The sequence below is a fragment of the Macaca mulatta genome, chromosome 1 (assembly GCF_049350105.2).
Source record: "Macaca mulatta isolate MMU2019108-1 chromosome 1, T2T-MMU8v2.0, whole genome shotgun sequence".
NCBI classification, from domain to species: Eukaryota; Metazoa; Chordata; class Mammalia; order Primates; family Cercopithecidae; genus Macaca; species Macaca mulatta.
In genome coordinates this window covers 170943197-170970773 of record NC_133406.1, presented here as the reverse complement: position 1 = coordinate 170970773, position 27577 = coordinate 170943197, and the positions used below count along the sequence as shown (strand labels likewise).

Below are 27577 nucleotides of genomic sequence, written 5' to 3'. Positions count from 1 at the left end.
TAATGGTTTCCAGCTGCATCCATGTCCCTACAAAGGACACAAACTCATCCTTTTTTATGGCTGCATAGTATTCCATGGTGTATATGTGCCACATTTTCTTAATCCAGTCTGTCACTGATGGACATTTGGGTTGGTTCCAAGTCTTTGCTATTGTGAATAGTGCCACAATAAACATACATGTGCATGTGTCTTTATAGCAGCATGATTTAGAATCCTTTGGGTATATACCCAGTAATGGGATGGCTGAGTCATATGGTACATCTAGTTCTAGATCCTTGAGGAATCGCCATACTGTTTTCCATAATGGTTGAACTAGTTTACAATCCCACCAACAGTGTAAAAGTGTTCCTATTTCTCCACATCCTCTCCAGCACCTGTTGTTTCCTGACTTTTTAATGATCGCCATTCTAACTGGTATGAGATGGTATCTCATTGTGGTTTTGATTTGCATTTCTCTGATGGCCAGTGATGATGAGCATTTTTTCATGTGTCTGTTGGCTGTATGAATGTCTTCTTTTGAGAAATGTCTGTTCATATCCTTTGCCCACTTTTTGTTGGGGTTGTTTGTTTTTTTCTTGTAAATTTGTTTGAGTTCTTTGTAGGTTCTGGATATTAGCCCTTTGTCAGATGAGTAGATTGCAAAAATTTTCTCCCATTCTGTAGGTTGCCTGTTCACTCTGATGGTATAAAAAAATAAAATAAAATACAAAAAAAAAAAAAAGAAAATTCTTTTCTTTAACAATGTTGAATATCAGCCCCACTCTCTTCTGGCTTGTAGAGTATAAAGAGAACTCAAACAAATTTACAAGAAAAAAACAAACAACCCCATCAAAAAGTGGGTGAAGGTTATGAACAGAAACTTCTCAAAAGAAGACATTTATGCAACCAGCAGACACATGAAAAAGTGCTCATCATCACTGGCTATCAGAGAAATGCAAATCAAAACCACAATGAGATACCATCTCACATCAGTTAGAATGGCGATCATTAAAAAGTCAGGAAACAACAGGCGCTGGAGAGGATGTGGTGAAATAGGAACACTTTTACACTGTTGGTGGGACTGTAAACTAGTTCAACCATTGTGGAAGACAATGTGGTGATTCCTCAAGGATCTAGAACTAGAAATACCATTTGACCCAGCCATCCCCTTACTGGGTATATACCCGAAGGATTATAAATCATGCTGCTATAAAGACACATGCACACGTATGTTTATTGCAGCACTATTCACAATAGCAAAGACTTGGAACCAACCCAAATATCCATCAATGACAGACTGGATTAAGAAAATGTGGCACCTATACACCATGGAATACTGTGCAGCCATAAAAAAGAATGAGTTCATGTCCTTTGTAGGGACATGGATGCAGCTGGAAACCATCATTCTCAGCAAACTATCACAAGAACAGAAAACCAAACACTGCATGTTCTCACTCATAAGGTAGGAATTGAACAATGAGAACACTTGGACACAGGAAAGGGAACATCACATACCGGGGGCGGTCGTGCAGTGGGGGGAGAGGGGAGGGGGAGGGATAGCATTAGGAGTTATACCTAATGTAAATAATTAATCAATGGGTGCAGCACAGCAACATGGCACATGTATACATATGTAACAAACCTGCCGATTGTGCACATGTACCCTAGAACTTAAAGTATAATTTTAAAAAATCATATATGGAAGTAGATTTTAAGTTTATCCATATCATCCGATTTGAAAAGTATAAGATTCCCCAGGATCCTCTTCATTCAGGTGCTATATATCTGAACTGCCACAAATAAAATTTATACTTTGTATTTTTCCACATGTGTCTTCTGTATGTAAAGTATTATAAGTTATAATATTGAATTAATTTACCCTATGATATTATTGTCTTACCTAGGTCTGCAGAGAATGTAGAAAGGATAAAGGCAGAGAAAGCATGGGAAGAAAGGAAAATTAACCAAAGGAGACTTGAGGGCTCATGCAGATGATTTTCTTCCTATTTTAAAATTTTGTCTAGGAATAGTCCTGCTAAAATAACCAGTTTTTGTCATGTTATGTTTCAGGCTGTTCATTATTTCAGGTTCTTCACCACAGTCACAGACTTATTTATCCTCTGTGCTTTTTCTTTTTTTTTTTTTTTTTTTAATTTATTTATTGTTATTATTCTTTAAGTTGTAGGGTACATGTGCATAACGTGCAGGTTTGTTACATATGTATACTTGTGCCATGTTGGTGTGCTGCACCCATCAACTCGTCATTTACATCAGGTATAACTCCCAATGCAATCCCTCCCCCCTCCCCCCTCCCCATGATAGGCCCCGGTGTGTGATGTTCCCCTTCCTGAGTCCAAGTGATCTCATTGTTCAGTTCCCACCTATGAGTGAGAACATGCGGTGTTTGGTTTTCTGTTCTTGTGATAGTTTGCTAAGAATGATGGTTTCCAGCTGCATCCATGTCCCTACAAAGGACACAAACTCATCCTTTTTTATGGCTGCATAGTATTCCATGGTGTATATGTGCCACATTTTCTTAATCCAATCTGTCACTGATGGACATTTGGGTTGATTCCAAGTCTTTGCTATTGTGAATAGTGCTGCAATAAACATACGTGTGCATGTGTCTTTATAGCAGCATAATTTATAATCCTTTGGGTATATCCTCTGTGCTTTTTCATAGAACATTTATGGCCAGTGAAATAAATTCCTTTGATTTAATACTATTGAAAATGATGGGAGTCTTTTGGTTAAAATCCATATACTATTTTATTGATTCTTTCCAGTGTATCTCATAGCAGCTGTTTTTCAGTTCATTACTTTTATACCCATAGAATCAGCATTTAATGCTCTAACTTGAGCCTAAAGTAACAATATGGGTTCTTAGTAATATTCTGATGTAATACAAAAAAACCAGGGTTAACAGAAGTGTTAGAGGTTTCGGAATGAGTGAAATGTGAATCCTATCTTTGCTACTTTCTGTCTGTGTCATTTCTGGCAGCTTAGAGACAGCATTTGTAAGGCTCCATTACATCATATTTTTAGTATAACATATTTTAAATAATTCATATTAGCTTGTTTTATCTCTTCTAAAATATATCATCATAATAACTGAATTTATTTGTTTTTTAAAGTGGGATTTCCATTATCGTCAGCATGAAGCACTAAACACCCTGAAAGTACCCTTCCAAAAAAAAACTACAAAATCTGGATAAAATACAAGTGATATATTTTTAAGTGATTTGCCACACTGGCTAAAATATTAGGAAGTAGCTAAAAGCCAAATCAAGGAGAACCTCCTAGAAGGTAGGTAAGAATTGAAGGAAGATTTAACTGTAGACCTTGAGCTCCTGTTTTAGTGGCTGAAAATGGTCTTGGAGTCGGGAAATAAAGCTTAGATATTCTTTGGAGTAAAATACACTAATGAGGACCTAAAACAAATCCTCAAAGACAAATGTCCAGAAAAATAAGTTCATTATATAAAACATACAAAGAAACAAGAAACCATAAAAGGAACCACATCCTGTATCAAAGTCAGCAGGAACAAGAATCAGAAGAATCACATGGCAAAGTTCTTAAATACTAGAACCTTCTAAAGTTTATGTGTTTCAAGAAATACACAATGGAAATGTGAGAAAAGAACAAGTCTATAACAATAACTAGGTGGATTTCTGAAAATAAGATAGGTATAATTAAATAAACCAACAAGGTATGATAACAAATCCTGAGGTTAACAACAGCAAAAAGTCATTTTCGCCTCTGTGTCTAAAGGAGCATAGAAAAGGAGAGGTTACAAGAAATTGGAGGGAGCTGTAATTGGAGTTATAGAATAGGGTTGTCCAAGAGGAACTGCAAACTTTGGTAGAATGCAGCTTCTGCTCACCCACAGCCTACTAAGGAGGCAGGTTGGGAAATAAATACTCCTGTCTCTCCCCCACACTCAAATGTACTTTTCATTGGCCAAGCACACCTGGACACCAGACACAAGAAAACTTAGATGATGCATAATAGAGAAGTTACTGAGCCAGAAAATAGAGCAGAATGGAGAAGAGAGAATCTAGAGGGGGTAAAAAGAGAATCCCCAATGCAGGAGAACAATGAGGATAGAGTGAAAAGGCTTAAGCTACAAACAGAGTTATAAAAGGAAAAAAAAAAAAAAAACAAATATTCAAAGATAAAATAGATGACCATATTTCAGAATTGCTGAGACAATACATCTCCAATCCAAAAAATAAAACCAATAAAAAAAGTATAAATAGACAATGTCGTAGTGAAACTGAAGAACACCAAAAACAAAGAAGACTTTAAACAATCAGCCAAAAAAATAAAGATTACCTTTCAAAGGACAGTTGAATTAATAACGAATGTCTCAACAGCTGCAATGACGCCATAGAATACAACTGTATACATTTATTTCCTCATCTAGCAAAGACATTTTTCAACACCAGGGACAAAATACGGATATTTTCAGATGAACAACAGAGAGGGTTTAAAAAATGTCCTGACACACTTTAAAGAAAATTCTAAAGGATAAAGTTCAGAAAGAAGGAAAATAATCACAGATGAAAGGCACCAGATGCAATAAAGAATAGTAAACAAATATTACAAATGTAGATATATCTAAACATAGAAAAATCATGATTTCCAAAGTAGAAAACATAAAAAATAAAATGAAACAAGAAAAAAGGGTCCCAATTCAAAAGAAGAGAAGAAAAGCAAAATGGAAAATCTGTATAAATAAAAATCACAAAATAAGATAGTAGACCTAAATTCAAGTTATCAGCAAATCAGATTGCAAATATAATATTCTGATTTAAAACTCAATTAAAAAAATATTTTAAAATTCACAACCATATTTTTTTTCAACAGACATATCTTAAAAGAACCCCAAAATAACTTATTGCCAAAGTATGGAAAATGATATTCCAGGCAATTAATATTTATGAGGGGTTCTGCAACTATATTATCTGATAAGCAGACTTTAAGGCAAATACTATTTTTAGCTCCTACAATCACTACATAATGATAAAAGGTTCAATCCATCAGAATATTATAACTTCTGTATACTCAATAATATAGTTTCAAATTACATAAAGCAAAAAAATGACAGAACTGTAGGAAAAATAGACAAATTAACTGTCATACTGGGGGCAGTGTTAATGCTTTTCTCACTAGTTACTAGACAAACAGAAACAAAATCAGCAACTTTCAAATTAACACACATTCTTTCCAAAGCACACCTCGACAAAGAATTCGGCAAAAAAGTAGATAAAAGCCGATGTTAGATGTTGATATGCAGTAAGGTAAAAGAAAAAGTACAGCCTGGTAAGGAGGATCAAGAATGTTGATGTAGGCATGGTATCCCAAGTGTAGGATTAACTGTGGTTCTCAGGAAAGGCACCTGAAAAAGTAACATTTGAATAAGGACTGAATAGAGGTGAAGGGATTCCAAAGAGAAGACACTGCTAGTGTAAAGGCCTAAGGCGGGAGAATATTGTATATGCTCAACTCCATTAGAAGGAGAAATAAAAGATTTGAGGGAAGGTTACAGCAGCCAAACATAAAGCGCCTTTGTAAAGATGCCTTTTGCTCTGTGTGAAATAGGAAGTCCTTGGAGTGTTGCAGGTGGTGCAGTGACACAATTTGACTCATGATTTAAAAGGACCCTCTGGCTGTTGAAGTGAGAATAGATAATGAGGGAGATGGGTTGTAGCACAGAGGCTGTACATGTATGCTCTAACATTCCTTTAATGTGTTATGTATTTAATATATTTACATTAATATAAATAACTTATTTAGACACCCACAAAAGAAGCCAGTAGAAGATCGCCAAAAAGAAAAAAGAAGAGAAAAGTCCTTGGCCACGCTGGCGTAAGGAACTGAAAATGAAATGCCAGGTGCAGAGTTTAAAGGGAAAGTGTTATATCCCAGTGATGTAATACTTCCTCGTGACTCCACAAAGTTTTAGGAAAAAAAAAATTTTTTTTTAATGCTCCTGGAATTAACACAGAACTGTGATGTCCACTGACCACTTCACGTTGCTAGTATATTCACTCAATCACAAATAAAAATTTAATTTTTCCCAAGAACCTATCTTCCTAAATAAATGAGTCATCTTGATTCTTCTTTCCCTAGTAAAAGATACAGCACATTCCATTTTCTCATCTCAGTAAAAAAGACTAAGAGATTAAAAGTATTTTATGCCTTACAACATCCCAGAAATTACAACCATGAGTGTGATCATAATGTTTTATTTTTCTCATCAATGAGTCATAGCCATCAAACAGTACTCACTTGATTAATCATAACAGTTCATTTATTTTAAAAAATGCTGAATATCTTTTACTCTGAGTGGTCAGCACCATCTGCGACAATCCTAGAGAATTTACCAGGAGAACATTGTGTCAACACTCAAAAAGCCCCTGATCTAGTGACTAAAAACCACTGCCTTAAGATCATAACTATAGCTCAAAGATAATCACCATGGGTAGGACCCAGAAGAAGAGCAGGCTGAAGGCAGAAGTCCAGGGAAGCACTAGGTCTTTACTTCCCTGGTTTATAAAATGAATGTCATTTATATTCTGTGTATGGTATATATTTAGACATTTATGAAAATTTTGAAAAGAATGACATTTTTTTCCTATTTGCCAACTCTCCCCATTTCACTTTGAGGAAGGAATGCATGCTTTTCTTACCAAATCATTACATTCCCTCCACACACATTTTTATTCTGCATCTAACAGCTACCACATATGGTAGTAGTTCCTTCCCTGAGACATAAGCAGGCTCCAGGGGAAGGTGCAATAATCTGAACCTGAGCAGAACAGTTTTTTCATTTAGGCACTGTGCTCAGGTAGGAAGATTATAGGAATCAGAAAATCTGAGCTTGAATCTGGCTTTGCAGTGACCTTGGACAAGTGGGTCTTAATTTCTTCATCTCTAAAAGGCTAAACTCACAGGTCTTATCCTCACCTTTATGAGGATAAATAATATATGTAAAGATGTTCTGTAACCATAAACTCATTAGTACTGTGTAGGGCATAAATTTATTGCTAAAACCATTCATTCAATCATTTAAAAATAAATATTTAATGTTTGCTGTGTTCAGTGTTATTTACAAAAGGTAAAATCTAGATTTTTCAAGACATTCGTAATGATACCAATCTATTCTGAATTCTATTTCTTTGAAAATAAAGTGAGAAAATGTACTATTGTGTTTGATATTTCCCTAAATGTGTGACATGGCAATGTACAAACAAGTTTCTCATTTCTCTTTTGGTAAATCATTGCTGCCCTTACAAATGAGGAATTTTGTTTAGTTTCCAACTTACAGACCTTCACATCTTTTTGTTTTGTTAAGCCTCACCCTTTTTAAGCAGTTTAGGTGTGGTTAATATATGGTTTCTTTTCACACTAATCTTGCCGTTAAACTTTATTTAGATTGTCCTTATTAGCTATCAACTCAACATAGTTGGCTGAGATAATTGGGTATTGATTATTTTTGCACTGTCATTTGCAGTTCAAATTGGATCTTTATAAACACTTGAGACTATTTATCAATGGCTATTGAAAGCTTGATATGCATATGCTTTCAGCATAGTCCTGGTCTGGGATTTGGTTCACTGTGCTTCAAACTCTACTTTCCTTGGAAAGAAACTTAGCACCTCACTGATAATGTAAGGCATGTGTCACTGCTTCTTCAACAATTTTCTCATTTCTCTTGAATTCAGAGCCAAATAAGGAAATCTAGAATTCTGGAGAGGTTTCTTAGTTTTAGGGTTTCATGAAGTTGGATGGTCAAAGTGCTGCCCTGTTCTTCTCTTTCCCTGGGCAGGACAGAGAAGACTATTATTATTTCCAACAATAAGATAGAAATCTTATTTCTTCTTTCTCCATAAGAATGGTTAGTCCTACTTTCAGTTTTAATTCCTAATCTTTTAATTTATTTTTGCTTCCCATGAATTATTCTGTTGAGTTTTTAGACTTACAGAAGTGTGAGTCATATGTATGTTCAACAGTCATGCTAAGTAGAGGCTTTTAGATGTGCTATAGTATGTAATACAGCTGTCACATGGTTATTTAGATTAAGTAAGTTAAAATTCAATACATTTTTTAATTTTAATTTTTAATTTTTAAGGACACATAGTAGGTGTATATATTTATGGGTTGCATGAGATATTTTGATACCGGCATACAATGCGTACAATCATATTAGGATAAATAGGGTATTCGTGACCTCAAGCATTTACCTTTTGTGTTATGAGCAATCCAATCGTGCTCTTTTAGTTATTTTTAAATACACAATGAAATTATTTTGACTATAGTCACTCTATTTTACTAGTAAATATGTAATACTAGGTCTTATTTATTCTTTCTAATTTTTGATACCCATTAACCCTCCCTATCTCCTCCCCTACATCCTCACTACCCATCCCAGTCTCTTGTAACCATCATCCTACTCTCTGTCTCCATTTGTTCAATTGTTTTAATTTTTAGCTCAAACAAATGAGAGCATGTAATGTTTGTCTTTCTGTAACTGGCTTATTTCACTTAACATAATGACTACCAGTTCCCTCCATGTTGTTGCAAATGACACAATCTCATCCTTTTTCATGGCTGACTAGTACTTCATCATGTATCTGTACCACATTTACTTTATGCATTTATCTGTTGATGAACACTTAGGTTATTTCCAAATCTTGGCTGTTGTGAATATGTCTGCAATAAACATGGACTGTAGATATCTTTTTGATATACTGATTTCCTTTCTTTTGGATATATACCCAGTGCTGTTAATGCTGGATAACAAAGTAGCTGTATTTTTAGTTTTTTGAGAACTTCCAAACTGTTCTCCATAGTGGTTGTACTGATTTACATTCCTATCAGCAGTGTACGAGGGTTCCCATTTCTCCACATCTTGCCAGCATCTGTTATTGCCTGACTTTTGGATAAAAGCCATTTTAGCTGGGATCAGATGATATCTCATTGCAATTGTGATTTACATTTCTCTGATTTTCAATGATGTTGACCACATTTCATATACCTAGTTGCGATCTGTATCTCTTCTTTTGAGAAATGTCTATTCAGATATTTTGCCCATTTTTAATCAGATTATTAGATTTTATTCCTATCATGTTGCTTGAGTTCTATATTCTGGTTATTAATCCCTTGTCAGATGGTTAGTTTGCACATATCTTCTCCAATTCTGTGGGTTGTTGCTTCACTTTGTTGATTGTATCCTTTGCTGTGCAGAAGCTTTTTAACTTGATGTGATCCCGTTTGTCTATTTGATCTTGGTTGCCTGTGTTTGTGGGGTCCTCTTCAAAAAATCTTTGCCCTGATCAATGTCCTGGAGAGTTTCTCTAATGTTTACTTTTAGCAGTTTCATAGTTTGAGGTCTTAGATTTAAGTCTTTAATCCATTTTGATTTGGTTTTTTTATATGGTGAGAGATAGGTGTCTGGTTTCTTTTTTTTTTTTTTGCCAGTGGATATATAGTTTTTCTACCACCATTTATTGAAGAAACTGTCCGTTCCCCAATGTGTGTTCATGGCACCTTCATCAAAAATGAGTTAACTGTAGATATATGGATTTATCTCTGGGTTCTCCATTCTGTTACACTGATCTATATGTCTGTTTTTATGCCAGTGCAATACCATTTTGTTTACTACAGCTCTGTAGTGTAATTTAAAGTCAGGAAATGTGATTCCTTCAGTTTCATTCTTTTGCTCAGGATAGCTTTCGCTATTCTGAGTCTCTTGTGGTTTCATATAAATTTTAAATTTGTTTTTTCTATTTCTGTGAAGAATGTCATTAGTATTTTGATACGGATTGCCTTAAATCTGTAGATTGCTTTGGGTGGTATGGACATTTTTACATTGATTGATTCTTTGTTCATTGTTCATTGTTGATTCTTCCAATCCATGAACATGGAATATATTTCATTTTTGTGTGTCCTATTCAAATCTTTGCATGAATGTTTTATAGTTTTCATTGTAGAGATATTTCACTTCTTGAGTTAGGTTAATTTCTAGGTATTTTATTTTATTTGTAGCCGTTGTGAATGGGATTACTTTCCTTAATTCTTTCTCAGATTGTTCTCTATTGACATATAGAGGATACTACTGATGTATGTTGATTTTGTATCCTACAACTTTGTGAATTTGTTTATAAGTTCTAATAGTTTTCTTGGTGGAGATGTTACATTTTTCCAAATATAAGATCATGTCATCTGGAAACAAGGATAATTTGACTTCTTCCTTTCTAATTTGTGTGCCCTTTCTTTCTTTCTCTTGGCTGATTGCCCTATCTAGAAATTCCAGGACTATGTTGAAAAACAGTGGGGAAAGTGGACATCCTTGTTGTGTTCCTGATCTTAGAAAAAGACTTTCAGGTTTCCCCATTAAGTATGATACTAGCTGTGGATCTGTCAGAGGTGGTTCTTGTTATGTTGAGGTATGTTTCCTCTATCCTCAGGTTTTTGAGGGTTTTTAATCATGAAGGGATGTTGAATGTTATCAAATGTTTCTTCAGCATCAATTGAAATGATCATATGGTTTTTGTCTTTTATTCTGTTGATATAATGTATTACACTAATTGATTTGCATATGTTGAACCATCCGTACATCCCTGGGATAAATCCCACTTGTTCGTGATGACTGATCTTTTTAATGTATTGTTGAATTTGGTCTGCTAGTATTTTGTTGTAAATTTTTGCATTAATATTCATCAGTGATAGTGGCTGATAGTTTTCTCTTTTGATGTATCTTTGGGTTTGGTATCAGGATAATACTGGTCTTATGAACGAGTCTGAAAGCATTCCTTCCTCCTCTATTTTTCAGAATAGTTTGAGTACAATTGGTATTATTTCTTTAAGTGTTTGGTAGAATTCAGCAGTGATACCATTGGGTCCCAGGCTTTTCTTTGCTGGGAGACTTATTACTATGGTTTCAATCTCATTACTGGTTATTGGTCTGTTTAGAGTTTGGATTTCTTCATGGTTCGATCTTGGTAGGTTGTACGTGTGTAGGAATTTATCAATTTCTTCTAGATTTTTCAATTTATCATCATATACTTCCTTATAGTAGCCACTAAAGATCTTTTGAATTTCTGTAGTATCAGTTGTAATGTCTCCTTTTTTATCTCTGATTTTATTTATTTGAGTCTTCTCCCTCTTTTTAGTCTGGCTAAAGGTTTGTCAATTTTGTTTACTTTTTCAAAAAGACAATGCTTTGTTTCATTGATATTTTGTATTGTTTTCTTCATTTCAAATTCTCTTATATTTGCTCTGATTTTTATTATTTCTTTCCTTCTACTAATTTTGAGTTTGGTTTGCTCTTGCTTTTCTAGTTCTTCAAGATGCATCATTAGGTTGTTTATTTGAAATTTTTCTTTTATGATGCAGGCACTAATAGCTATAAACTTCCTTCTTGATACTGCTTTTGCTTTATCCCATAGATTTTGGTATGTATTTCCATTATAATTTGTTTCAAGATATTTTTTTCATTTTCCTCCTTAACTACTTCATTGTCTCACTGGTTATTCAGGAGCATATCATTTAATTTTCATGTGTTTGTGTATTTTCCAAAATTCCTCTTTTTATTATTTCTAGTTTTATTCCCTTGTGGTCAGAGAAGACGCTTAATATTATTTCACATTTTTTGAATGTTTTAAGACTTGTTTTGTGATTTAACATATGGTCTATCCTTGAGAATGATCCATGTGCTGAGGAAAATAATATGTATTTTGTAGCTCTTGGATGAAATGTTCTGTAAATATCTATTAGGTCAATTTGGTCTGCACTGCAGATTAAGTCTGACGTTTCCTTGCTGATTTTCTGTCTGGAAGATCTGTCTAATGCTGACAGTGGGCTGTTGAAGTCTCCAGCTTTTATCATGTTGAGGTCTATCTCTCTCTTTAGCACTAATAGTATGTGTTTTATATACCTGTGTACTCCTGTATTGGATGCATATTTATTTAAAATTGTGATATTCTCTTGCTGAATTCACCCCTTTACCATTATATAGTGACTTTTGTCTATTCTTATAGTATTCATCCTGAAATATATTTTGTCTGATATAAGTATAGGTACTCCTGGTCTTTTTTGATTTCCATTGGCATGGAATATCTTTTTTCTGTCCTTTTATTTTCAGTTATGTGTGCCTTTATAGGCAAAGTGTGTTTCTTGAAAGCAACAGATCACTGGGTCTTGGTTTTTAATCTGTTCAGTCACTCTACATCTTGTGATTGAAGCATTTAGTCCATTTATATTCAATGTTATTATTGATGAGTAAGGACTTCCGCCTTTTTATCATTTGTTTTCTGGTTGTTTTGTCATCTTCTCCTCATTCTTTTCTTCCTTCTTGTCTTCCTTTTAGCAAAGGTAATTTTCTCTGGTGATATCATTTAATTTATTGCTTTTTATTTTTTGTGTACCCATTGTATGGTTTTTGATTTGAGGTCACCATGAGGCTTGCAAATACTATCGTATAACACATTATTTTAAGCTGATAACAACAACACTCTTTGCAAAAACAAATGAGCACAAAGAAAACGAATAAAAACTCAGCACCTTAACTTTGCCTTCCCACTTTTTAACATTTTGTGTTTCTTTTCTTCTTTTTATTATACTTTAATTTCTTGGATACATGTGCAAAACATGTAGGTTTGTTACACAGGTATACACGTGCCATGGTGGTTTGCTGCACCCATCAACCCATCATCTATATTAGGTATTTCTCCTAATGCTACCACTCCCCTAGCCCCCATCCCCTGACAGGCCCCGGTGCGTGATGTTCCCCTCCCTGTGTCCCTGTGTCCTCATTGTTTAACTCCCCTTATGAGTGAAAACATGTGGTGTTTGCTTTTCTGTCCCTGTGTTAGTTTGCTGAGAATGATGGTTTCCAGCTTCATCCATGTCCCTGCAAAGGACGTGAACTCATCCCTTTTTATGGATGCATAGTATTCCATGGTGTATATGCGCCACATTTTCTTTATCCAATCTATCACTGATGGGCATTTGGGTTGTTTCCAAGTCTTTGCTACTGTGAATAGTGCTGCAATAAACATACGTGTGCATATGTCTTTATAGTATAATGATGTATTATCCTTTGAGTATATACCCAGTAACGGGATTGCTGGATCAAATGGTATTTCTCATTCTAGATCCTTGAGGAATCACCACACTCTCTTCCACAACGTTTCAACTAATTTACATGCCCACCAACAGTGTAATAGCATTCCTATTTCTGCACATCCTCTCCAGCATCTGTTGTTTCCTGACTTTTTAATGATCACCATTCTAACTGGCATGAGATGGTATCTCATTGTGGTTTTGACTTGCATTTCTCCAGTGACCAGTGATGATGAGCTTTTTTTTGTATGTTTTTTGGCTGCATAAATGTCTTCTTTTGGGAAGTGTCTGTTCATATCCTTTGCCCACTTTTTGATAGGGTTGTTTGTTGTAGTTTTTATTTATATCTTATCATACTGTCTATGTCTTGAAAGGTTCTTATAGTATTATTTTGATTAGTCCATCCTTTAGTCTTTCTACTTAAGATAAGAATAGTCTATATACCACAGTTACAGTGTTATAATACTCTGTGTTTTTCTGTGTCCTTACTGTTACCAGTGAGTTTTGTACTTTTAGATGGTGTCTTATTGCTCATTAATGTATTTTTCTTTCTGATTGAAGTACTTTCTCTAGCATTTTTTTCAGAACAGATCTGGTGTTAATGAAATCCCTCAGCCTTTGTCTGTCTGGGAAGGTCTTTATCTGCATGTTCAAAGGGTGTTTTCACTGGAGAAAGTATTCTAGGGTAAAATATTTTTCCTTCTGCACTTCAGATATGTCATGCCATTCTCTCATGGCCTGTAAACTCTCTACTGAAAACTCTGCTGCAAGACATATTGGAGCTCCATTGTGTGTTACTTGTTTTTTTTGCTCATGATGCTTTTAGGACCTTTTCTTTTTCCTTGACCTTTGGGAGTTTGATTATTAAATGACTTGAGGTAGTCTTATTTGGATTGAATCTGCTTTATGTTTTCTAACCTTCTTGTACTTGGCTATTGATATCTTTCTTAGATGGGGAGTTATCTGTTATTATTCTTTAAAATAAACTTTCTACCCCTACCCCTACCACATCTTTAAGGCAATAAGTTTTAGATTTGCCCACTTGAGGCTATTTTCTAGATCTTGTAGTCATGCTTTATTTTTTTATTCTTCCTTCTTTTGTCTCCTCTGACTGCATATTTTCAAAAGCCTGTTTTCATGCTAATTGTTTCTTCTGCTTGATCAACTCTGCCATGAAAAGACTCTGATGCTTTTTTCAGTGTGCCAATTGGATTTTTCAACACCAGAATTTCTGCTTGATTCTTTTTAATTATTTCCATCTCTTAAAGTTATCTGATAAAATTCTGAATTCCTTTACTGTGTTATCTTGAATTTCTTTGAATTTCCTCAAAACAACTATTCTGAATTATCTGTCTAAAGGTCACATATCTCTGTGTCTCCAGAATTGGTCTCTAGTGCCTTTTTTAGTTCATTTCACGAGGTCATGTTTTCCAGGATGGTCTTGATGCTTATAGATATTCATCTGTGTCTGGCCATTAAAGAGTTAGGTATTTATCATTGCTGTCAAAGTCTGGACTTGATTGTGCCCATCCTTCCTGGGAAGGCTTTCAAGGTATTCAAAAGGACATGTATGTTTTAATCTAAGCTGTATCTGCATTAGGGAGAACCGCAAGTTCATTAATGTTGTGGTTCTTGCAAACTCATAGAGGTACCACCTTAGTTGTCTTGCATAAGATCAGATATTTTCCCTTACTTTCTCCAAAACAGAGTCTCTTTCTCTTTTCTGAGCTACTTGGAGCTGCGGGTGGAATGACACAAGCACCTCTGTGGCCACCTCCGCTGGGACTGCACTGGATCAGACCTAAAGCCAGCACAGCACTGGGCCTCACTATAACCACTCTCTGGCTATCATCTATGTTCAGTCAAGGCCCTGAAGTTCTATAATCAGTAGGTGGTGAAGCCAATCAGGCCTGTGTCTCTCCCTTCATGGTGGCAAGTTCCCCCAGGCCCCAGGGAGGTCCAGAGGTCCTATCTGGGAGCCAGGGAGTAGAATCAAAAACTTGAAGAGTATACCTAGTATTCTAATTTACTGTGGCTGAGCTGGCAGTCAAACCATGAGACACAGTCCTTTCCACTCTTCCCTTGTCTTTCCATAGGGAGAAGAGTCTTAGACCATGGCCACCATCCCCACAGACCCATGGGGATTAGTGCTAGGCTACCACCAATATTCCCTTAAGGCTCTAGGATTCTTTATTCAGTTTGTGGTGAATGTTTTCTGGCATTGGACACATCATTCAGGGCAGCGGGCTTCCCTTTGGCCTGGGACAGGTCCCGAAATATCATGCAGGAGTCAAGGCCTGGAACTGGGGACCCCAGGAGCCTGCTTTGTCCTCTTTCCCTCTTGGCAAAGCTGGTACCTAAGGTGCAAGACAGTGTCCTCTTTACTTTTCCCTTCACTTTTCTCAAGCAGGAGGAGTCTCTTCCCATAGCCACCACAACTGGGAATATGTGAGTTTCACCTGAAGCCAGCAAGTCTGAGTCTCACCTGAGGCCCACAGCATAGTATCTGGGTATCACTGTTGGTTATTCAGGACCTGAGGGCACTTTAGTCAGCAGGTGATGGTCCTTCCCCTCAAGGTAGCATGTTCCCTTCTTGCCTAGGATGTGTCTAGTAATATCATCTAGGAGGTAGGGCCTGGAAAGGGTGCCTCATGACTTTGACTGGTGCCCTATCGTACTGTGGCTAAGCTGGTATCAATGATCCAAGACAAAGTCTTCTTACTCTTTTCTTTCCTCTCCTCAGGCAGGAGGAAGGAGTGAGTCTCTTTTGGAACCATGAACTGTGCAGCCTGGGGTTAGAGGAGAGGTGGCAGATGAATTCCTTAGCCACCCAGTTGGTATCTCAGTAGGTCACATATGCTCCCAAATCCACTGGCGCTGAGTCCAGTTCAGTCTTAGGACTTACCTTAGAGTTGCAGTTCTAGTGGCCTAGACTACCTTTCAAGTTTACTTATGGCCTCAGAGCATTTTAGCCATGGTGGTGAGGCTTGCTGGAGCTCAATATCCTACTGCCGGGATGGGCAATACTCCTGTGGCTAGGGCTCATTTAAAAACTCCCTCTGTGGTTGGGCATCAGCTGAGTTCAGCCTAGTTATGCTTTCTGCTATGATAGGGGCAGCATTGAGTTCAATGCGATGTCCTAAAACTGCTGCATTCATTCTGTCTCAAGTGCTGAGACTCTCCATGCCATGTGGCCACTGCTGGGAGACAGGGGTGGAGTGATGTTTGCAATTCAAGACTCGTTCCTGCCTTCTTCAATGCCTCTTTCAGTGATATGAAGTTAAAACGAAGCACTATGGGTGCTTACCTGATTTTTGGTTCTGATAAAGGCACTTTTTGTTGTGTGTGTAGATAGTTGTTAAATTGGTGTCCTTGCAGGGTGGGGGTGGTGACGATTGGTGGAGCCTATTTGGCCATCTTCCTCTGCCCTTCTACTTAATACATTTTTTTAAAAAGTTGTATTAAGTAAAGTTCAATTCCTCTGTCACACTAGCCACATTCGAAGTACTCAATAGCTGTACGTGGCTAGCAGGTACTTTACTGGACAGCACAGATACTGAACATTTCCATCATTGCAGAAAGTTCTATTGCACAGCCCACTTCATAGTTAATAGATCTGAGGTCAAACAGATCTGGATTTAAATCTTGATTTTTTTTGTACTTATTCTGTGTGTGATCCTAAGCAAGTCACTTATATTTCTTAGACTCAGGTGATCCATGGATAAAATACAGATGACGTAGATAATGTACCTATAAAGAACCTAACAAAGCACCTGGCATATAATAGGCATTTGAGAATATTTATATGTGAAATCCTTATTCTCTTATCCCAACTCCCTTTTCCTCCAGTGAGCCAATCATTTTCCTCCTTCTGCCTCCATCAAGTGTAAATCTATTTCAACTAGATTTTCACCCAGACTTCACATCCTTCATTCACCAGAAACACTGCCATCCCAATCCATGATTCTAGATTAGTCCAAACATATTCCCTGATCCAGCTGAGTCAGCCAAACCTTGTTAGGGGATATTATTTCACTATTGAGATTATCGACAGTGAGTTGATAATATAAATGAGCAGCCTGTAGGTTCCTGTGAGTCACCTCCAGGCAACTTGGCAAGCCTTTGATTGTGCTTTTTTGGCTACTCTTCATTTTCGATAATGTCTGTTCTAACTGCAGTCTCTTCCTCAGGCCCTACACCTCTGTGTTAGTAGACAACTTTATCACCTGAATGAATTCAATGGACTTGTCTTCCCTACAATTCCAAGTATATATTTTTTATTTACAGAGGTTCCCAAAGGCCAGTATCTAAACAAGTGTACAGCTGGCTGGCTACTTTCGAAGCACCTGATTAATCTAAAAAACAAAACAAAACAAAAAAAACCATCAACTAGGACTTGACCTCAACCTACTGCATGATAGTCTTTAGTACTGGGAAAATCACTCCTTGGGTGATTTTGAGACCTAGCCAAATTTGGGAGACACCATCAAGAATGTCGTGGACACTTTTTGCTTATAACGGCTGATTGCTATTTCACGCTGTTTGATATTAACCTGGCTGCCCTCATTTTTTCCTAGCAGTCGAACATGTAGGCTGCACTTTTTCAGAGCTCTTCAATGAGTTGTTAGAGCATCTGTCTCACCTGTGGTCATTACATTTCATCTCTCCTTGCTAGAATTGTTAACACACTCCTACTGGTGGCTTGCCAAGCTTGAGAGTAGCTAGAACAGCTCCTTTGCCGTGACCTGGCTGTGCTCCAAGATTTCATTTTTGGTCATTTTGTCTGACTATTTAATGCAAACTGTAGATCATAGATAATGGTGGTGAAAGAGTTCAAGTAACCAGAAGTGTAATCTTAAGAAGATGCAAGTTTCAGTTATATAATAATTTAGATGTAAACATTGCTCTGTAAAAATTTTAACTTCATTTTAAGTATGTTTCCAGTGGGCACGACATATCGCATTCCAACGAACAAAATGACTTTTAGTATCTTCATCGATTAGTATATCATTCATGTAATTTGTAGTGAATTGTTTTGGCCCCAGTTATCTTTTTGGCAGTTCTCAAAAACTTAAAATGTCACTGATGGAAGCAAACATTTCAGTGACAATAGCAAAATGATAAGAAATCAGCATGTAATCAACAGATTAACACTAAAAACATATATTTGAAAATAAATATCATATATATATATAATTTTACATCTATAACATATAAATATGAAGGCAGATTTCACTCTGTTGCCCAGGCTGTAGTACAGTGGCATGATCATGGCTCACTGCAGCCTCCACCTTCCTGTGCTCAAGTGATTCTCCCACCTCAGCCTCCTGAGTATAGATATTAATATAAATATTAATATTATGTTAATGATAATTTTACCAGAATTAAAAACATGTTATATATTTGAATCTCAGGTATTCAGTCCCCTAGTGGAATTATAATCATGAACTCATGGAAATAAGGGACTAAGAAGCAACTAGAAAAGCCCAGAAAAGATTGGTTAAAGCTTAGTTGAGCCTTCTTCTACTTCCGATGTGGCCTTGAGCAAGTCACTGAGCATATCTGAGCTTAATTTCTTCATCTTTAAAATATTCTTTCATCAGGTTGTTCAAAGGACTAATGAAGTAAATGGTAAATGGTAAAGTAAATGAAGTAATTTAATTCGTGAAGGGATAAAGTAAATGGTAAATATATTACAAAATATTTTAATTGTTTCTAAGGTCCAAGTTAACTACAAAATTTTGAAATATTTTCTAAATTCTCTACAAAACCTGTAATTTTGTAGAACTTTAGTTAATTCATGGTGACGACAACCCACTTTTATCCCTGTTAGTGTCCTTGGAAGATTGTCATTAGTAATCCCTTAAATCTTATTGATAAAAAATGAAGTATATTTAGTTAAGTTCTTCATTTATGAAAATTGGCCATTTATATACCTGGATATTTTGTGTTTCCCTAATAATCAGAAAATTTGTAAGCCAAATTTTTTTTCCTCAACAGTACTATCTGTTTTCATTTTCTTTACTAAAGACCAGTTGTAACATTTTTCCAAATATATGGAACATTTAAAATATTAGTATATGATCACATTTCTATTTGTGATAATCATTATTAATAATAGCTTCATTTCCTGAGCTCTCCATTGTGACAGGCACAATGCAAAGCATTTTACGTGTGTTACCATATTTAATCCTCACAACAATCCTGTTGTTGTGTATGTAAGCATGTAAGTAAGGCACAAAGTATGTGAGTAACTTTACCTAAAATCATCCTTTAAGAAAGAAAAAGAGAGGTTAAACCCAGGCATTCTGAATCCAGAGTTGAGGAACATTACATTTAAGCCATACTACATTGCCAGCATTGTATAATCTCTTGCATATCTGCTCATGAGTATTCCCAAGATACAACCTCTGAACACCATGATTCCTGGGAGGCTAACCTGAGGGTCTTGGATACCAATAGTAACCACCTAAGTCCTCCTAAAGCCTTTGAAAGTACTTTCTAATATGTTTTTGAGTTTTTCTGACATACCCTCAACCATAATGACATGGAAATCCAGTAGACCACTTTTGTTTTCACATATTCGATAGTCAGAGATAAAAAGGAAAAGTAATAGCCTGTTCAAGAGAGTAGTTTTCATGTATTCCCCAACCAACATAACTTGTCATTCCCCATCAGAGTGTAATCACAATGAGTAAAAGTGTTTTTAAAAATTACACTACAATTTTATGTAGACATTTGCATGTGCAGGTTCTGTTTGCTCTAATTTACTATCTTAAGCTTGTAAATACTAGTGAATAATTATAAGCTCACTTAAATTGTTATCAGATCATCATGGAGAGTTCTGCATTTGCCAAAACACATAATCAAAATTGTGCGTTGAATTAATTCAAGAGTCAGAAACTAGAAAATTTGATATAATTTAGTTCGCATAGCTAATCTTCATGGTGAAATTGCAGGGACAGATCTAGAAGCTTACTCTTCACCCCGCCCCCCACGCACACATATAATGTTGAAGCAGTTTATGTCTTCAATTCTGCAAGTTTCCACTTGGTTTCCTGTCATTGTATTATCATTATCTTGAGAGAAATAACTTTTTCTCACTTGAAATGAATTTTGAGTGAAACTAAGATTCAAGTTATCACTGCACATTAAAAAACAATTTCTTATACTTTACAAACATAGGCATAGGCATATGAGTGCATGCACACACACACACACACACACACACACACACAAGCACATAAAGCAGCCTCTACATATGAATGGACTGATTTCAGTACATTTGGAAGACTATTTTTAAGCCCCAATGATAAGTTCCCATAGGAGTAGTATTATGTTACTATTCCACCCCAAAAGCCTTTTTATCTCATATTTTCCACCACTTAACACACTGCTTTTATGGAATCATCCTTTCTCAATTTCCCCTCCAGATACAAGGAACATAATCCTCTCTATATACTACTAATCCTAGAAAACCCTCTGCCAGTATACCCATAATAATCACACTGTTTTCAATGGTATGCATGCTATCAACCAGGACAGTTATCAAAACCAGTGATATCTCTGGTTGAGGATAATCACATAGATGTTAAGAAATAACGTTTATATTTTCAAAATGATAAATACTATGGTTTACTTTTTCAAATCCTGAGCATTCAATTTTTTTAGTGTTATAGAAGTCAGTAGAGTGTACACTGATGTGCAAAACTGTAAACTTTACTGAAAACGGAAAATACCACAAAGTATATGCTGCTACAGATGCTCACCCAAGTTGTGTTTGATTAATTTATTATTTTCTGGTTGTCAGCATCACCATGTAACTGGTAACAGAAAGGTACAATTTATATTAACCACTCTTTTCAAAAAATCACAATTATTAGAATTTAAAAACGGTCTGATTCAGTCATTAGTATTGAATGAAATCAGCAGTTCCATTCCTGAAAACTGGTACTTTTTGAACATGTTTCTTATTTCAATAGTTTTAGGGGTACAAGTGGGTTTTTATTACACAGATGAATTGTATATTGGTGAAGTCTAGGAATCAGTGCACATGTCACCCGGATAGTGAACATTGTACTCGATAGGTAGTTTTTCATTGATCACCCTTCTCCCACCCTTTCCGTTCTGAGTCTTCAGTGTCCATTATACCACTCTGTGTGCCTTTGCATACTCATACCTTAGTTCTTACACTTATAAGTAAGACATATGGTATTTGCTTTTTGTTCCTGAGTTACTTCACTTAGAGTAATGGTCTCCACTTCCATCCAAGTTACTTAACATTATTTCATTCTTTTTGTGGCTGAGTAGTATATTCCAGTAGTATATATATCCTACACACATATATACATTTTGTGTATAGATATATATGTGTGTATATATTGCACATATATACACCCCACATTTTTATATATAGTATATATCATACATATCATATATGTCATATATGTGTTATATATTATATATCAATATATCATGTATATCCCACATTTTCTTTATCCACTTATAGGGTGATGGGCAGTTAGGTTGATTTCATATCTTTGCAATTGTGAATTGTGGTGTAATAAACATATGAGTGCAGGTGTTTTTATGAAATAGCATCTTCTTTTCCTTTGGGTTAATCAGTAGTGGGATTACTGAATCAAGTGGTAGATTTACTTTTAGTTCTTTGAGAAATCTCCATACCGTTTTTCATGGAGACTGTACTAGTTTACATTCCCAGCAGCAGTGTATGTGCTCCTTTTTCACATCCATGCCAACATCTATTGTTTTTTGACTTTTTAATAATGACCTTTCTGGCTGGGGTAAGGTGGTATCTCATTGTGAAAAACTGATACTTGAAATGTTGGTAAAAGATATGATTTTTCTTTCCGAATGATGTCCTATTTTTAAATTTATTTACCTTACAAGTAATTACTCTTAGTCGATAGGTCTTTATTTTATTCAGCTTGGGCTGCTATAACAAAATACCATAGACTCAGTGCCTTAAACAACAGACTATTGCTCTCAGTTCTGGAGGCTAGGAAGTTCAAGGTCAAGGTGCTGATAAATTTGGTTCCTTGTGGAGGCCTTCACCGTGGCTTGAAGACAGCTTCCTCCCTGTGTCCCCTCATGGTGGAGAGAGAGAGGAGTCTACTCTTTTTCCCTTTTTATTTCTCTCTCTTCCTGTAAAGACACTAATCCCATCATGGATGTTCCACTCATAACCTCCTCTAAACCTAATTACCTCCCACAAGCCCTACCTTCAAATCATGCTGGGGGCTGGTGCTTCAATATTTGAATTTTATAGGGACATATTCAGTCCACGGCACTCTCTAATTAAAGAATGTGCATACGTTTCATACACATGGTGTTTTAAATTTTTTAAATTGGAATGCTGGAGAAGTCAAGCACTCTCCAATTTACTATGGTCCCCAATGCTCCTTGCCAGCTCGCTCCTTGCCAGGTCATCTTCATGGTGTTGTCTAGTAAAGTTCTGTGGGTATTTGAATTTTAGACCATTTAACTTGTAAACATCTATCAAACTTTCGGTATTAAAATACTCTTTTGATTCTCTCTTATAGGATGGAGAACCTAATAAGGGGAAGGAACCCCCCACAATACCAGAGAAGTCCTTGTAAAGAGGTTCGTGCAGCACTTCGGAAAAGGCCTGAAGAGGAGTGTAAGTATGTTTAATAGGATTAACTGTGTTCTAGATAGATTTTGGTGAGTAGCATAGTAAAATGAAATGAGTGACCTTTAAATGGTTAGTCAAGTAATAGAATATTTGCTGAGTTGAGTTGGTCTTTTAAAAATAACTTACCATATGCTACCTGAATGTAAGTGCTTACTTAGAACATTGCTTTCTTAAGGATATTTCTCTGGTACTTCAAGATGTTCTACTGATAATCAAGTTCCCTGTTCAAATGAGATGGGAAAAGGCTGTACGGTCTGACAAATCTTCCTTAGATATTTATACCATGCATGGTAATGGTTCTGAGACGTCCTGAAGTAAAGAAACTTTTGAAATGTATCTAAAATCAACACTTTCTAGTTTCCCTTTAGCCACAGGGCTCTTTTAACATTTTTTTTTTTTAACTGAGAACTTTTTAAAACCACTCCTTTAGACAAAGTACTAGATATCTGCCGGTAAATGTAAACCTGTTTGCCAAATGGAAACATTTGATTTAATTGAATTTAGTAAAATGTTCTGAAAGATAGATACCATGAATCCCAGTATAAAGTCGTGTTAGTTCATCCTCAAATTATTAAATATTAGAATATGCCATTGGCTGTAGGGATTTTATTTATTTTCTATAGCATGTAGTAGATTGTTGGAGACTCTTGACATAATGTTCACATTTTGAGTTTATAAAATGATTCATAATACTATGTTTCCTCATGGTATTTGCATATAATTATTTTCAGGGAACTAAATCACATTTCATTATGATAAAAATTTATCAGAATTTTGCCCTTTTACAGGAACTTACATTTTACAAGGATAAAGCTAATGTAGTGGGTTCACTGAAGTATACAGTTAAGTAGAATTTTAAGATTATAGTGGCATTTTCAAATTAGTTTGAAGTATACTGCTGTGGGTAAAGACCAACTACATTAAAGCAGGGCACACTCATGGTAAATGAAGTGTTCTTCTTTTGTTTATTATAAAGTTAATAGATAACCTTACTGAGCTGACATATATGTCATTCAGTAGTTTTTTGGCCTTCTTTAACCTGGTAGATTTATGGCTTATAACACCACGAACAATATTTAACTAAAACTAAAACTTGAAAATAAAGATAGAGTTTGTGGGCATTTATAACTACGCAGACTCTTGCATAAAAGTATTACGTATTTCTGTTGGGTTTATAGAAAAACTTTGGGGTTTCTTCTCTAGGCTTCAAGGAGAACATCAGTTTAGTCTCTGGTACAGTTCTGTAGATACTTAAATAAAACTTAAAAGGGATATTTGTAGATATGTTTGCAAACGATTATCACAGAGTTGCCATTTAACATAAACAAAGTGATATTTCAGGGCTCTTGTACTGAGTTGGTCTAAGCCAGGGGTTGGCCAATATGGTTTGTCGATGAAACTCAGCCTGACACCTTTTTTGTAAGTACAATTTTATTGAAACACAGCCATCATTTATTCATGGTGTATTATGCACAACTGATTTTACACTACAAAGGAATAGTTAAGTAGTTGTGACAAGAGACCGTATGGCCCCCAAAACCAAAAAAATATTCACCTGGGTCTTTATGGAAAATCTTTTTGAACCCTGGTCTGGGCCAGTGGTTCTCAAATTGTGATCTCCAGGCTATGAGCAGCAGCAGAAGCATCTGGGAACTTGTTAAAAATGTAAATTCTAGTGCTGTAAGTCACACCTACCGAATCAGAAACTCTTAGAGCGGGGCCTGGTGACCTGTATTTTAAGAAGCTCTGCAGGAGATTCTGATGCAAGCTCAAGCTTGAAAACTACTAGCCTAGGTAAAATGATTGACATCAGATGATACTAAATCATTATCTATACAAAAGAGGAATAATCATTGGTATAGTTCATAATCAAGTTTTATTGTTCTCTAATGTAAAGTACATATGTTAAGCTACCTAATATGTGCTTAGCAAGGTACATGATATAACCAACACTTGTGTTATAAGTTCTTACCAATTGGATTGTGACAGTCAGGGAAGTCTTTTGAAGTGTCACCAAGGAAATTCAGCTGGAGTATGTTATTGAACATGGAAAGATGTACTGAAAAATGCAAAATCTATGCAATTGTTTTCTTTTCCATAGAGGTCTTTATTTTCCCTTGTTAGTGCAGTGAGCAGTTCTTCTTGCTATGTGACAGACTAGTGTGAATTCCATGAGAAAAATAAAAGCCACAATTTTTTTTTGTAATGGAAGCAACATATCATGGTAGTGAAAACTATTAATGTTAGAGACACACAAAAGGATTTATTCTGTAATATGACACTTAATTTGACCAGATGCAGGACCATGAATAGTTATTTTAAATATAAAATTCAGTTTATTTATCTGAAGAAAATGAGGATATGCTAGAGCCTACTTAATGTAATTATTTTAAGAATGAAGGGAGATATTTATATTAAGGAGTCGGTATAGAACCTGGGATGTAGCGAGTTTTCTTTCCTCTCTTCTCTTTTTCTGTCTCTTTCTTTAATTGTTATTATTGTTCTCCTATTTCAAACTAAACATTTGTTTGAGGATAATAAGGCAGTTTTTGGAGATCAGGAATGCAAATGCACAGATACTACCACCACTGTGTTTAGAAAAAATCATGCATGGAGAAGAGGTTCTAAGTAAATATCATAAAGCTGAAAATCTTGCAGCAATGTTCGATGGTAATTCATGTTTGATATTAGTTTAACACAATGGCCTAGTTGTTTTTCTGTGATTCTACAGATTCAGTATAGATCTACACCAAGATTTGTTGGTCAAATCCCACACAAAGGTTCCACCTTTGAGAACTATCGTAGAAAGTCAAATCAAAGCTTTTCTGCACTAAGAACTGAAAGGAATAAGGAAACGTGGTTCAGACCATAGGATCCTCCAGAGTAAGGAAATCATTCTTTCATTTGGAGATATTGTATACAGGAAGGTTTTGCTAAATAGCATACTTTGTATTGTTTTCTTTTATAATTCTCTATCCCACTTTACAATATTTGCAATGTTAAAATCAACGTAAGGTCACCAGATGTAGATCTTAGTTATTTAATGTGAATTATATCTACCTATGCTGCATCTGGCATGGTCAAGTAAACGTTCAGTAAAAATAGATTATTGTGGAAGACAGATTTTTAAACATGTTTAAGTTATTCCCCATTAAAATACAAAATAAAAACTTTGTCCTCAAAGCCACAGCCCATTTCAGCTACAGCCCTACACTCTTGTTTTCTGTTCAGGAAAATCTGTTGATTTATCTAAGAGTTATCTATACTCACTCCATTTACTTGCCTCCCACTCACTCCTCCAAACCAGTCCAGTCTGGTTCCTGTCCAGTCACTCTACTGAAACAGCTTTTGTTCAGAGAGCATCAATAAATTTTTTATGTTGCTCTAATAGTTCTCTATTGCTGTGTAACAAATTAGCACAGACCTGTGTCTTAAAACAACATCATTTATCATCTCACATTTTCTGAAGGTCAGGAGTCCAGAGTTCGCTGCTTCAGGTATCACCAGGTTGAAGTCTTATCAAAAGCTCCACCGGGGAAATAATTCACTTCTGAACTCATTTAGGCTGTTGGCAGAATTTGTTTCCTTGTGGTGGTATGACAGTCCCAGTTTTTTGTTGGCTGCCAGCTGAAGTCACTTTTAGGTTCTAGAGGCCTCCAGAAGTTCCTTGCTGCATGGACATTCTAAATTAGCCCATTTACTCCCTATTCTCAGGGAGAATTACCTGTCTCTCTTTTAAGTACTTTCACCTGATTAAGTCAGGAACACCCAAGATAATTTCAATTTTGATTAACTCAAAATGTGGGATCATAATTACACCATTGCCTTTGCCATATTTTATTGTCCAGAAGAAAGTGATAGGTCCAGCTTATATCCAAGGAGAGGGGATTATACACAGTTCAAGCATCAAGGAGTATATTGATGATCATGGGGCCATTTTAGAAGTTAAGCTATCATTTGCCAATCCATCAAGCATTGTTTTCAATGCTCATCTTACTTGACTTTTTAGCAGGGATCAATACTGTTGACCATTTTGTCCTTTTGAAAAATGCAATGCTCTGAATATTACTATCCCTCCAAACTGTATATGTTAAAACCCAATTGATGTTATATCATGAGATAGACTTTTTGGAGGTAATCTATGACAAGGCACCATCTATAAATCAGAAAGTAGGACTTACCACGTACCAAATGTGCCAACATCTTGATCTTGGATTTCCCAGCTTCCAGAACTGTGAGAAATAAATTTTTGTTGTTAATAAGCTACCTAGTTCATGGAATTTCATTATGGCAGCATGAATACGCTGAGACAGAGATCATCTAATGCTTTGGCTACCATAATAGAATACTTTCATGATTTTTCTATAGTCCCTCTGGTTACTCTTTTGCATGCTAAACTTTCTCTTTACAGCCATTATATATTAGAATTTTGGAAGATAGTTTGAAGTCTTCTTTTTTGTCCCAAATATACTTCCTCCACAAACAATGTCATTACATGCAGTGTTAGTTACTCCTATAATCGGATGACTCACAAATTGATGTATCCAGACCAAACCTCCCTCTGTTCATCCCAGTGTGCACTTGACACATTCTTGAATGTTTCAACAATGCAACAAATCCAACAAATCCAAAATCAAGTCTATGATCTTTCAAAGCCCGAGCTTCTCCCAGTGTTTTCTGTCTAAATGTGTGATGCTATTAACCATCTAGGTTCAAAATTAATAAACCTAGGAATCATCTTCCATACATTTCTTCCCCTTTTCTCTCCTATGTTCACTCTAATTTCAAGGC

At 35.8% G+C, this 27577-nt stretch overlaps 1 protein-coding gene across 6 annotated transcripts in view; it reads left to right on the top strand.

Moving 5' to 3' along the window:
• LRRC7 (leucine rich repeat containing 7) overlaps positions 1-27577 on the top strand; it is a 552677-nt gene that overhangs the window by 90973 nt on the left and 434127 nt on the right. For all 6 annotated transcript variants that reach the window (XM_077954325.1, XM_028832544.2, XM_028832526.2 and 3 more), the window contains exon 2: positions 22674-22771. In XM_077954325.1, the coding sequence (XP_077810451.1) occupies positions 22674-22771 (98 nt within the window). The remainder of the gene's footprint in view (positions 1-22673; positions 22772-27577) is intronic.